This window comes from Panthera uncia, chromosome A2 (genome assembly GCF_023721935.1).
Source record: "Panthera uncia isolate 11264 chromosome A2, Puncia_PCG_1.0, whole genome shotgun sequence".
Classification (NCBI taxonomy): domain Eukaryota; kingdom Metazoa; phylum Chordata; class Mammalia; order Carnivora; family Felidae; genus Panthera; species Panthera uncia.
The window spans coordinates 155,239,003-155,253,861 of record NC_064816.1 but is presented as its reverse complement, the minus strand read 5'-3'; the positions used below and the strand labels follow the sequence as shown (position 1 = coordinate 155,253,861).

General features: G+C 39.0%; 1 protein-coding gene across 1 annotated transcript in view; it reads right to left on the bottom strand.

Moving 5' to 3' along the window:
• CNTNAP2 (contactin associated protein 2) overlaps positions 1-14,859 on the bottom strand; it is a 1,963,583-nt gene that overhangs the window by 353,613 nt on the left and 1,595,111 nt on the right. Inside the window, exon 15 of the mRNA XM_049643059.1 lies at positions 4,865-4,992. Within this exon, the coding sequence (XP_049499016.1) occupies positions 4,865-4,992 (128 nt within the window). The remainder of the gene's footprint in view (positions 1-4,864; positions 4,993-14,859) is intronic.

Sequence of the window (14,859 nt, the reverse complement as noted above, 5' to 3'; positions counted from 1 at the left end):
GTTCTTAGAGCTACTCCTGTTTCTCAGCTGGTAGCAGCCCAGGGCAATAGCAGCGAAGGCTGGGACATTAAGAAAAAAATAGAGGTTAATCATTTCTACACATCATTCTAGACTTTTTTTCCCCTGCCTTCTGCTATCAACCAAAAAACTACCTAAAGTCGAAGTAAAACAAAAACAGAACAAAACAAAACACAAAAGTTACCAAGTTTCTGCCACTGACCCTTCATCCCTGTGGTTGTGGGTTTTCGATCAGGCTTTCCAGATGGCTGATCTCACAGTGGGGCGAGAGTAAGAGTGCCAGCACCACATTATTACACAGCTCAGCTGTCGAGAGGCAGGGACCCAAGGTCAGAGTTCCAGGTCAGAGCTCCCTCTTTGGATCTCAACATTCATCTCGGCTTTGGGGAATGACTAAAGATGAAAGCTCAGGTCAAACTGTCTCAATGTGCTCTGCCTTATCCCCGCTGGGAGACCGTGGGCCGGTCACTTAACCTCCCTAGACCCAAGGTCCCTCGTCTGGAACGTGAGCGGTCGGCACTCTTTGATCTCTGAGAGTCTTCAACCATGAGAACACTGTGATTCTTTGTTTTTGCTTCTAGCTATGCTTGAAGCAAGGGTCCGTGGCTACATGTCGTGGGAAGAAATGGGGAAAGGAGAAGAATGTGGAGCATCTTCTGAGGAAATAACTACTCCTGGAGGATGATACTCATTTGCATTCCCATTGGAAATGTCTTATCTGTGGAGAAACGAGGTGTGGATACTGTCATTCCCTTGCCTCTCTCGGCAAGGGAATGGCTGGTTATGCTTGTGGCTTATAAGACTCCTGCTGGTACATACGATTCCATTCCCAGAAAACAGAGGTCCGCTATCGTCTGGATGAAACTCCATCACCATCTTATTTCACCCTTGGCTTTGTCTCTGCCCTGTGTTCCTCGGCTGGATTTGTTGCCTCCTTCCTCACCCTGTCTTCTTGGCCTCCCTGAGCTACTTTAGAGGAGCAGCTACTGGTAGGCAGAAACTGTTTTCACATGTAAATGTATCATCCTGCTTGCAGAAAGTTGTGAAACTTTTGTGGACTCAGGGCAGAAATAAATAAAATATTTCGGGTTCCTGAGAAACTAACTTTGCATTTTAGACATTCAGCGTGACTCTGTTTTACAGCCAGAGCGGGTTTCTGGAAAGAACGGAGAAGAGGTCCTTGAGTAACACGTTTTCGTGAATGGCTTCTGCCCACGTGTACTGAAAACACTTGCTTTTGTAGCAAACTTGCTCCTAATTAATTGTTTAAAGTCTCTGAATCCCTAGAGAAGATATGGGAAATTGTTAGCTCATAAAGTCAAGAATAAAGCAATTATCTGGCACATACTTTATTTCTATAATTAATTATATTCACCACATATGGTACAAAGAAGACTTCTACCTCCAAAACCAAAAAAAAAAAAAATGTTTATTTCGGTCCTGCTTCCACAAAAGTTTAGCAGCTCTCTGCAAGAATGATGATACATTTACAGTGTGAAAACAATTTCTACCTACGAGTGGCTGATCCTCTAAAGTAGCTCTTTTGGGAGGGTGGGGAGGGTGGGTGATGGGTATCAAGGACTAACCACCCATCACTAGTCAAACTCTGGGTCTCATTTAGATTTGAGGTTTCCATTTGAACGTGTCTGGAAAAACAAAACAAAACCAAACAAAACCTACCCCTGCCAATAACACTAATACCCCCATAGAAAACTAAACTATAAGATCACAAGCATTTTCAGCACTCTGTGGGAAATGCAGCAGACCTGAGTGGAATTCACCGGATTTCTTTAGCATTTGGATTTTATGGGCCTATGAGTTCGGATGAGTCAAAGTCAAAATGAAACTCAGCAGGCATGATGGAGCCAACCGAAACCACTGAAACGGTTGGTCAGAGCCTACAAAAATTGTTTCGTTCTCTAAGACTGGGGGATAGAACAGGGACCTAATTCAAGACACAGCTTTCCAGGGCTGGCATCACGAAGACTCCTCGAACAGAGAAAGACATTTTTTTCATGATGGATTTGGTTTTTTAAACCAGAGCTTTGTACGGACTTCAGTAAATGATACAAAGTAAGTTAATCTCTATGAACAACAGAATAAATGCACTGTAACACTTTTTACATCACAACGATTGAAATTTAATCCCTGAAACATTCATGCTATATTGGTAACTGGATGTGGGTGGGTGGGGGAGTGGTGGGGATAAGACCCAAATGGCTATTTTTTTTTTTTTAAATGATTTCATTCAATCATCGACTGACTCAGGGAAACCACCTTGACCTTGTACAGAGAAAGCTGTTTATGTTCTCTGCTCTGCCTTTCCTCCTGAAGCCTCCCAGAGGCTACAAGGGTATACAGAAATTTGTAGTGTCAGTGACATTTTAAAAGAAATGTTTTGTTCGTTTGTAAACAGAAAGGCTAATACTTAACCTCACCCACCTTATTGGGGGCTGTGAGTATCTGAGCAAATCAAACATGTTAAAAACTGGAAAGTGACATGATGTGGAACATTTTCTCATTACTGTGCCCATGTTAGAACATTCTTAAAGGAAGGTAGATAAAGCTGCTACCTGGCAATTCAGGTCCAAGGTATGATGTTCTCAGTTGCCTGCAAAAAAGGAAGCCTTCTCTTTCCCCCTCTCAGACACAAAAGCGTTCCATATAATTGCAATTGAATATGGACTGTGCTTTTGGTTTATGAAGTAGCAGGCAAAATATGGATTGAAACAGTCTCTCTTAAGCTGTAGTGCTGTAAGAATACTGAGCTCATGCCGTGCCCATGATTAAGACAGCTCTTTGTCTTATAAGGGGTCCTAAAAACGTCTCTAAGAACAACAGCCTTGGAAAAGAAATGCAAATAAACACTGGCCACCACGATTTTCCTGTTTTCTCTTTTTAAATACAAAGTCTGGCTGAAATACACTATATCACTCCTTTCTTGAGCAGCAGTTGCAATAATATTGTATTGCAAAATCTGATACGATTTTGTCTTCCAGCATTTTTTTCATGTGCGTTTCTCAAAATGCGGTTTGAGCTTGTTTCTTATTTCTCAGAGTGTCTGGTAAAGTGCTAGACGCATAGCAGACATGTCAGAAATTTTTCTTGAAGACTGATTTATTAAGGGAAACAAGCTAATAGTAACTATAAACTGTTAACACACTTCTACATATACTATGTAATGTGGCTGAAATCCTCTGTGTAAGGAAGGTAACAAGTTTGGAGAAGTGGGATTTTTATAACTTTACCAAGTTAACCAATGACTTCACGGGGAGCCCTTTGTTTAATTCATAGCTTGCTCCAGAATTAGCATCGGTAAGCGAGAAATATTTTACCTTTGTAGATTAATGAAGAATCATGACATAATGAAACGGAGTTTCATCGGACAACACATGAGAATCTGCCTATTTTGAGAGTCATCCTATCGCACATCAATCCCTCAAAATATTTTTAAAAATGCATACTTGCTATTATTTTGTGTCAATATCGTTTTCTTAAACAGGTGAAATCAAATTTCTGACTGCGGAGTCCTCCTAAGCCTGGCTCAACAAATAAAGTATTATTGTTCAACAAATGCATGATAAAGCTCTTTGACCAGTCTCAGTTTTAAACTAACTAAAGAGAGACAAATCAGCATAAACTCGGTCTCTCTTTTGTATCAGGAACATTGCCTTGTTTAATTGCCAACAGCCCCCATTTACTAAGTAGTAAACATTCAAGCATGCACCATTACATTTCTTAGGACACCTCTTGGAGTCGATGCAATAATTTATTACATCGGGTAGGTCTAATTCTCCCTTGATTTATGGAAGTGGTAATAATATTCCATCGCACAGAATGCTCTGCTAGGAGGAATCCGGATCTAGGCACTAAAATCTTTATGGCCTCCCCAGGAGGAGTTGGGACGCGGGTGATATTCTCATTACCAGAGCCGAGAAAGTGGAGGGGTTTGCCTGAGGTCTCCTGGAAAGTCAGTTATTCAAGGAGCAGAATCTGGGGTCTCCTGATGCCTAGCACACAATCACAAAAAGCACAGAACTCTCGGGGGACTTGCCGAAACCACGCGCATAGACAAGAAGAGGGGAAACGACACCCAGAATGTTCATTGCAGAATCCCCATGGCAGCCCGGCACCATATCTCTCCGACTCCACATAAAGCACACTGAAGGGTATCCAACAACATAAAATCCTAATGGTGCCCTTAATTAGGCGGGATCATCGCTCGAACTCCCTGCCCTCCCACAGTCCAAGCCAGCAGCCCCAAATGCCTCTCTGTGGTGCCAAATCCTGAAAGCAAGACGTAGTGACAGAAACAACCGTGGGCTTACAAGGGACTCTCCAGCTCTGATGATGATGAGATGTGATAGCAATAATGTCCAACTTCGTATGACCATAATCCAAGTTTACAATGATACATTAAGCCATAGTGCTATTTATATCACCATAAGCTGAGTTATGGTGATATAAATAGTCACGCTAATGGCATTAACAGCAGCACTCGGTGGAATCACAGCTGTTGACTGCCACTTGTATGCTATTAGCATTGCTATTTATATCACCATAAACTTAGGTCGTCAAACTTGTTAGATATGAATATACAAGGAAGATGGATATCCACATTGTATGCCCAAATCTAGGTTCCTGTCCTGGAGGCTTTACGGCTGTCGCTCTCCTGTCTGTATTAAGGTCTATCTCGCTCTCCGTTTGGTTCTGTTTTCGTCGTGTGATGTTTCTTCAGGGGTTACAGAAGAGCAAGCCTGTTTCTTGCCACCCTCTGACGTCTCTGGGAAACACGGTTTAAAACTGGTAAGAAAGTGCAAAAGCCACAGCTTCTGGGCAAACTTACTGTCTCCTTGGCAGCGCAGGGGGCCCACGCTCAGTTTGGCTTCTGAGCCTTGCCGGTCAGTATCTCCAACTACCACCTGGCTTACTGGCAGGTGATCTTTGTAGGATAAGAAGCCAGCATCCTTCCTCCTGAATCACAGGGGAAAAAAAAAAAAAAAAGAAAAGGATGAGGAGGCTGAATTAGAAACATGTTTTTCCTGATAACTTTAAATTGCCTAATAATTGACCACCTTCCAATAAATGCTCAGAGGTTCACTAAGTAGAACCACAGTTAAAGAGCTGTTCTCTCTCTTCCATCAAGCGGTCGCACGGCATATTACTCAGAAGCAACTGTGACATCATTACCTTCTGGAAAACGGAACTGACACCCCAATTTCCAGAGAGTCACAACCAGCGTGTTGCATCCTATGTCGGTGTGGGAGTAGACGACCACACCGCTTGAAAAACACACACCAGATACTGGGCACACAAGCAGTTTGCTGTTGTCAGGAATCAGAGCGCAATGAAGTCAACCAGATCGCTTGGATAATATAGGAAACAAAACTCTTAAAACAAAAACACAAACACAAACACTCTGTCTCCTTAATTGCTTTGAAGTAGTTCCTTCAGAGGTTTTCTTCCCTGCGGTGCATCAGCTAAGTAAGGGACATCTTTCGTTCCTTCCTCTTTTTTCACTTATTTGAACAACTGAGTCCATGAGAAGTTTCCAACATGGAGTAGGTGCCCACCCAGAGTCTATTTCCATCTATAATGAAGCGTGGAGTGAAGATTCAAGCCCAGTCTGGTTTTTCTCTTAGACTTGTTTTCCTGCTTACCCTATACTTATCTTGTTTCAGGTCTCCCAACTCTACCCCGTACCCATCCTACATAAAAGAAAAGGAATACAGAAATCCAGGAGAGGTTCTTGGGGATGGGCCCAAGGTGAGTTATGGTGCAGCACAGAATTCATCTTCAGAAGAAATTTCTGCCCCCTCATCCTCTTTTTGTGCTGCTGTGGCTGAGAAATGCCCTCATTTGGGGCCGGAGGGGGGGGGGGGGGGCGCAAATCATTATAAAGTCATTCTGCAAACTTACCCTTTTGTATGATTTTTTTTGCACTTGTACAGTCTGAATACAAATAGCAATTTTTGAAATTGTATATACAACTGATAACAGAAAACTGATTTTTGGAGGATAGTAGAATGAGAGAGAGACAGTTCAATAATCATGTTAAAGATTTGTCTTTCCTATCTCTCAGCAAATAGTTCAGGGAATTGAGGGGAACCAACTTGGAAGCCTGTCTTTTTTTCTTTTTCTTTTTCTTTTTTTTTTGAGACAGAGAGAGACAGAACATGAGCAGGGGAGGGGCAGAGAGAGAGGGAGACAGAATCCGAAGCAGAATCCAGGCTCTGAGCTGTCAGCACAGAGCCTGATGCGGGGCTTGAACTCAGAGACTGTGGGATCATGACCTGAACTGAAGTCGGACACTCAACCGACTGAGCCACCCAGGCGCCCCTGGAAGCCTGTCTTTTAAATGCTATGCTGTTAAGGATAGTTACTTATCTCTCTGACCTTCTGGAATGTCAGTGAACACACATTCCCTCATGTGTCAGGGCCCACAGAAACACAGAAAGGAGTCACAGAATTCAGCCAGTGGGCTTCAAACAAATGTATTTTATACTCCCTTAATTTATTCATTGCCCTTGAGTTCCCCAAATAAAGTTTCTTTTTTAAAAATGTGTTTATCAAGTGAGAACTAAGATCATGCAGAAAAGCACCGTGATTCTTACTGATTCTGTATCAACTGATGACTTAGCCTCAAATACCTCAATGGACTCTTTTGCAAACCCAACTCCTTTTATTAGAATTTCTATCAATTAAAATCACATTACAGGGGGAACAAAATGTTTGCCATTAAACTTGATAGGTAGTGTTTATTAAAGTAACAATAAATGAAAACACTCTTCAATACACTGGAATTTGACAACCCACTAGGAATGAAGTGTATTCCTGTGAAATTTCAGGCTGATACTCTCCACAGTTCATTACCACTTAGAATTACACGATTCTAAATCAGGAGTCTGCAAGCTAAGTGCTGACAACCACTCATCTTGTTGCCTTTTCTCTTATGGCCCATGAGCCAAGAATGATTTTTACATTTTAAAGGGTTGAAAAAAAAATCAAAAGCAGAATCATACTTTGTGTCATGGGAAAAATTACATGAAATTCAAAATTCAGTGTCCATAAATAAAGTTTTACTGAAATATGGCCATATTTTTTCTAACATATGGTCTATGGTGCTACCACACTATAATGGAAGAGTTGAGTAGTTGACAGAGACCATATGGCCTTTGAAGCCTAAAATATTTATTATCTGGCCTTTTATAGAATATGTGTGCCAACTCCTGCTCTTAACCATCAGTATCCATTTTTCCTTTGGGAATTTATTGAGCAAATACTCCACTGACTATCATGGTGGACTGTCCCACAACTTGTCCCCACAGTTGAGTGTGGGGATAGGGAAGACACACAGGGATATCTCTGAGGTGGGAAAAGAAACATTTAAGATAAAACTCACTTAACCTAATAGTGAAAAATAATTTAAAATTTATTAATAATTAATATTTTGATTGCACACTATGGCAGGCAGCCATGTAAGAGACACGTATCAATACTTGGCATGAATTATATTTATATAAATAAATAAATAATATATATAATATATATTAAATATATAATAAATATTTAAATATATAAAAAATTAAAAAAAAATATATATATAACTTTGTATAGAGCTTTGTAATATAACTTGAAGTTACATTATATACACTTATTTATCCATTCATTAGTTGATGGACACCACTTGGGCTGTTTCCATAGTTTGGCTATTATAGATAATTCTACTATAAATTAGGGTACATGTATCCCTTTGAATTAGTGTTCTTGTTTTCTTTGGGTAAGCACCTAGTAGTGCAATTGTTGGATTGTAGGATAGTTTTATCTTACAGCTTTTTGAGGAATCTCCATACTGCTTCCCAGAGTGGCCTACACCAGTTTGCATGCCCACCAACAGTACAAGATGATTCCCCTTTCTCCATACCCTTGTCAACATCTATTGTGTCTTGTGTTGTTGACTTTAGCCATTCTGACAGGTGTGAGGTGATATCTCATTGTAGTTTTGAATTCTATTTCCCTAATGACGATTAATGTTAAGCATCTTTTCATGTGTCTGTTGGCCACCTGTATGTCTTCTTTGGAAAAATGCTTACCTACGTCTTTGGCTCATTAAAAAAAATTTTTTTTAAATTTTTTTTAATGTTTATTTATTTTTGAGACAGAGAGAGAGAGAGCATGAACAGTGGAGGGTCAGAGAAAGAGGGAGACACAGCATCTGAAACAGGCTCCGGGCTCTGAGCTGTCAGCACAGAGCCCGACACGGGGCTCGAACCCACAGACTGAGAGATCATGACCTGAGCTGAAGTCAGACGCTTAACCGACTGAGCTACCCAGGCGCCCCCCAAAATTTTTTTAATATTGATTTATTTTTGAGAGAGAGAGAGAGAGCGAGCTTGAGTGGGGGAAGGGAAGAGAGACAGGGAGACACAGAATCTGAAGCAGGGATCATACCCACGAAATGTGAGATCATGATCTGAGCCAAAGTCGGATGCTTAACCAACTGAGCCACCCAGGTACTCCATCTTTTGCCCATTTTTTAATTGGATTATTCGTTTTTTGGATGTTGAGTTTTGTAAGTTCTTTATGTATTGTGGATACCAACTCTTTATCAGATACATCATTTGCAAATATCTTCTCCTATTCCATAGGTTGACTTTTAATTTTGTTGATTGTTTCCCTTGCTGTGCAGAAGCTTTTTATTTTGAGGAAGTCTCAATAAGTTTATTTTTGCTTTTGTTTCTCTTGCCTCAGGAGACCTATCTAGAGAAAGGTTGCTACGGCTGATGTCAAAGAGATTATTGCCTGTGCTCTCCTCTAGGATTCTTATGGTTTCAGGTCTGACATTTAGGTTCTTAATCCATTTTGAATTTATTTTTGTGTATGGTGTAAGAAAGTGGTCCAGTTTCATTCTTCTGCACATAGCTGTCCAGTTTTCTCAACACCATTTGTTGAATAGATTGTTTTTTCCCCATTATATATTCTTGCCTCTTCTGTCAAAGATTAATTGACCATAAAGTTGTGGGCTTATTTCTGGGTTTTCTATTCTGTTCCATTGATCTGTGTCTATTTTGTGTCATACTGTTTTAATCGCTACAGTTTTGTAATATAACTTGAAGTCCAAAATTTTGATGTGTCCAGGTTTGCTTTTCTGTTTTAAGACTGCTTTGTCTATTCTGGGTCTTTTGTTGTTCCATTCAAATTTAAAAAAAAATTTTTTTTCAGCTTTGTGAAAAAATGCTGGTTATTATTTTGATAAAGATTGCATTAAATACATAGATTGGTTTGGGCCGTTATAGACATTTTGACAGTATCTGTTCTTCTAACCCATGAGCATGGAATGTCTTTCCATTTCTTTGTGGCATCCTCAGTTTCTTTCATCAGTGTTTTACAGTTTTCAGAGTATAGGTCTTTCACTTCTTTGGTTAGGTTTATTCCCAGGTATCTCACTGTTTTTGGTGCAGTTGTAAATGGGATCGATTCCTTAATTTCTCTTTCTGCTGCTTCATTATTGGTGTATAGATGTGCAAGAGATTTCTATATGTTGATTTTGTATCCTGAGACTTTACTGAATTTGTTTGTGGGTTCTAGCAGTTTCTGGATGGAGTCTTTTGGGTTTTCTATATAGAGTATCATGTCATCTGCAAATAATGAGAATTTTACTTCTTGCTAATTTGGATTCCTTTCATTTCTTTTTGTTGTGTGATTACTGTGGCTAGGACTTCCAGTACTATGTGGTGAATAAAAGTGATGAGTGGACATCCCAATCTTGTTCCTGACTATGAAGAAAAGCTCTCAGTTATTCCCCACTGAGGATAATATTAGCAGTGGGTTTTTTTTGTATATGGCCATAATATTCTCTTATGATTATTTGTATTTCTGTGGCATTTGTTATTTTTCCTCCCTCATTTGTGATTTTATTTATTTGGGTAGTTTCTCTTTTTGATAAATCTGGATAGAAGTTGATCAATTTAATTTTTTTTTCCCAAAGAACCAGTTCCTGGTTCCATTGATCTGTTCTATTGTTTGTTTTTATAATTTTGATATCATTTGTTCCTGCTCTAGTATTTATTATTTCCTTCCTTCTGCGGGCTTTAGGCTTCGTTTGATGTTCTTTTACTAGATCCTTTAGGTGTGGGTTATTTTATTGGAGATTTTTCTTGCTTCTTGATGTAGGTCTGTATTGCTATATACTTCCCAATTAGGACCACATATGCTGAATCCGAAAAGTTTTGAACCATTGTGTTTTATTTTCATTTGTTTCCATGTATTTTTAATTCTTTTTTTTTTTTTTTTTGGTTGGCCCATTCACTGTTTTGTAGCATGTTATTTAACTTCCATGTATTTGCGGTCTTTACAAACCTTCCTCTTCCAGTTTCATGGTGCTGTGGTCAGAAAAGGTGCATGGTATGATTTCAATCTTTTTGTATTTGTTGAGGCCTAATTTGTGACCTAATAGGTGAGCTATTCTGGAGAATGTCCCATGTGCACTTGAAAAGAATATGTATTCTGTTTTTTTGTTTTTGTTTTTTTTAACGTTTATTTATTTTTGAGACAGAAAGAGACAGAGCATGAACGGGGGAGGGTCAGAGAGAGGGAGACACAGAATCTGAAACAGGCTCCAGGCTCTGAGCTGTCAGCACAGAGCCCGACACGGGGCTTGAACTCACGGACCGTGACCTGAGCCGAAGTCGGCCGCTTAACCGACTGAGCCACCCAGGCGCCCTTGTATTCTGTTTTAAGAAGCACAACCCACTTTTAAAAAGACATGCAGGTGAAAAGAAAATAAACTGAGATCTGGAGAGGGACCCATCAATACACAAAGACTTCTATCTTAGTACCTGTATGAAAATTATTTAGTGAGCAAAATGAGCCTTTACTGAAAGTTATGATCTTTACCGATGGAGGTCAATCTAATTTAGGGAGATATTCAGTAACTATTTATCATGTTAGCATAATCTAATTACATCTGTTACTGGGCTTGTACATTAGAAAAATTCTATCATGCATTTCAAGAAGGCCCTGAACTCAGACTCTTGCATAACATTTCTATCAGTATCATTATTAAAGTAAAACTTGATTCTATGGATTTTGCTTCTCTAACCTGGCCTTACTGCTATTTGGCTGCTATTTTCCTGAGGAATTCTGTCTTACTCTGTTGGCTGTTCTTCCTTTGTCTTCTTTTCTTATCCTGCTGAGAAAGCAAACAAGACTTTAGGCCATTTGGTTTTGCCCTTAGCTCAGTGGAAAAAAAAAGAAAAGAAAAAGAAAAAGGAAACCCTAAAGAAAAAGAGACATCCCAAAATTTTGCAATTGCAAGCTTGATTTTCTTCTGGATGTTACAGGAGTTACCACACTATGAATCTATCCTGTAATTTTAGCAGAGAAGAATGACTTCTCCTTCGTTAAGTTTTAGAAGTACCTGTCTACTTAAAACAACAGCAACAACAACAACAACAACCAGAATTATAGTCAGTGAGCTTTATGCATTTCCATCGCAGCATCATCTAAGCTAGAAATTTTGGGAAGGATCCAGGAAAGTCAAAGTTTTAGTTACAAGGATGTCTCAAAAAGAGATGCAGAAATGAAAAACAAAGACATGAGAAGATGCTTAGGATTATTAATCACTAGAGAAATGCCATGAAGACTACACATTCTTCCTACGAGAATAGCTATAATAATAAAATAAAAAGGTAATAACAAGCATTGACGAGGATTGGAAGACACTGGAATCATCATACGTTGCTGGTGGGGTTGTCAACTTGTACAGCTGCTTTTGAAAAAGTTTGGTAGTTTCTTAAAAGCGAAGCATAGATTTCCCATATGATTCAATAATTCCATTCCTGGAATTATTATTATCATGCAAGAGAAATGAAAGCACACAACCACACAAGGACTTTCGGGTAGACGTTCATAGCAGCTTTAGTCACAATGGCCTCAAAGTGAAAACAACCCAAATGTCCATCAAACAGTGAATGGATAAACAAAGTGTTGTATATCCATCCAATGGAACATTATTCAGCAATAAAAGAAATGAAATGCACAAAATGAATAAACCTCAAAAACATCATACTAAGTTCAATAAGCCAGATACAACATACCATATATTCTATAACTTAATTTATACAAATTGTCCAGAGAAGGCCAATCTACAGAGACAGAAACTACATTAGTGTCTTTATCGGGATGAGTATGAAACAAGGAAAACAGAAATCTTCTAGGGGTCATGAAAATGTCCTAAATCTGGACTGAGGTGATTTTTTGCACAGCTCTGTGAACTTACTAAAATTCCTTGAATTACATAATTAAAATGATTAAATCTTAGGGTATACAAATTATATTTCAATAGTCATTAAAAAAAGATGATCGATGTGAATCCCAGCTTTCAATGGGGAAGACATTTCCTTTCTACGCATCTCACCGGAAGAGCTCTGGTCCATGGAATTAGGAAATGGTATAATCCTGGTTTTGTGACTCTGTACCTGGAGCTACAGAATCGACTCCTTCTTTTAGGGGCCTCACCCTGTATCAACACTGACATATTCCACTAACCTGCTTCCTAAATAGGATCTCAGGACACCCCTTCCCAGAACATCCAGTCTGTTTTGTACTCACCCTTGACTTTCACTAGCACTCTTTAACAGTTGAGATTAAAATGGCACAGAACATTCTACCCATGTTTGAGCCTCATCTTCAGTCCTTCTTCAGAATTTACCCCAGCCTGAGATGCCCGTCACTTTGCCAAACGATCTTTAAAATAGGAACTGCACTTCATTCATCAAAAAACCAAACATCCTTGGTTTTCCAGCACGTGCCTAATGATAACGTTCTGTTCAGCTGGCACCATTTGCAATTGCGATATCCTGTAAATGCCGGTGCATTTAGCATATCTTCATCTCAAGAACTGTTTCTAAACTGTTCATATTTTCTACGTGTCTTTGTATCTTTCTATCCTTTCTGCCTCCTAATAGCTATCCCCAGACATGTTACCTTTTTCATAGTAAGTATTCAGAAAAAGAGTAGGTCAAAAGGTAAAACTCTGTAAGAATTTTCCCGAGTTTTCCTGGAAAGCTAATACTCTATGAATAAGTTCCACTAAAAGTGTTAGATCCAGGAGTAGTCATTTTTATGAAAAAATCTTTGCATTCTTATTCTTTCCATCTCTTGATCAAAAAGCACATACATAAATTACAGTTGTATAGTTTTAAATTATTTAGGTGTTTTCCCATGGATGTTCTCATTTAATCCTTGTGACTTTGGAAGTGCAAGGAAATAGGGAGATACATACAGGTGAACCTGACACATTTTGATTCCCAAATAACTATTTCAGAACACATCCAATATACCAAGCGATTCTACCCAGGAATGAGATGCTTCTTCAGGGTATAATTACAAATGCTACCTAACTGTTTACTAGTTCATACCTATTGTACATAAGAAATATGGGAAACCTATAAACTTAAGTCAAGGCCAGTTCTAGTTAGAACATCTTTTTGAAGTTAAATGAGAATGTTTATTCTTTGTCTTTCCTTTTTGTCATCAACTCCATCTTTGGACATCTTCTCTGCCTGGGGATGCACCCCACTGCCTTTCCCTCAAGAGGAAATTAATGCTCTCATTCTTCCTCTGTCCTGGCCCCTATTAAAACCTGCTTTCAGGAATAATGTAACAAATGATTGTTTCCATCCATTTTTAATAGAAGCCATGCCCAAATGATACAAAGGGCCGTTCCCAGAAACCAGATCTCTATGAATCGTGGAGACTGGACTGGAGAGAGGAAGGAATTGAAGTGATTATGTGGAGGTGAATGCATGTTCTTAGAAGGGCAGCCCCACTGTCACCATGGAGCAGGCCTGCCAGTTCCTTTATGCTCATTTACAAAAATCATGGCCAGAAGTCAATGCCTTTGTTCGTAGAACACGTGGGGGCTATCTCAGCATGGTTGGATCATCAGAAGCTGAAATAAACAAAAGAACAGTCTGATACACAGTAAAGTAGAACTTTTAAAATACTTCTAATGGTGTCCTCAGTCACTATTGACTATCGAGTTTCCTCAATGGATGAAAGGTAGTGTTCTCTACAAAGCAATTAGAGTAATTAAGAAAACAACCATCACAATTAGATCTTTAGAATCCATGTCTATGTCCCCTATGAAATGAAAGTAATTACAGATTCAATTACTCCTTTTCAGGGGGAATAGCTTAGGCCTTTTATAAATGCAAGACAATTATCTCTTCAGTTTCGAATCTCTAAGAAAACCCTTAGTAACCATTTCAGGATTCTACGCAAAATGTTCTTCTTTGATTTTCCTTCTGGAATGCAAGTTCCTGGAGGCCATATATATGGTCTCCTGCAACTTTATAAACCAAATACTAGTAGGCACCCCAAAGTAGCTCACTCCATATGTTTTATGATTGAATAAATACATGAGTAGAAGGTAGCTAGGCACAATCCTTAAGTAGTAATTAGTATGTGCTTACTATCAATGGTGAAAGATGAGAAAGAAAACGCTTCTCATAATGGGAGTGCCTGGAATGCTCTTGAAACACTTTTATTATTCCTTTCCTCTAAATGACGCTTTGTGTTTTCTTTAGAAAGTAGTATTCAATTCAAAGACTCATATGTAATTAATATAGTGGAAAGAATGAGATCTTAAAGACTGTAGTACTAATTCAACTCTTCTATATAGAGAGCAAGCTGCTAAATTTATCCGAGCTGTTGTTTCTTTATAAAGATAGGTTATGATATCTTGGTTCTGAAAGGTATCGGAACATGCAACTCCAAAATATGGCCCTTTGGCATATAGATTATTTTGAATTTAAGACCACTGAGATTAGTAAAAAC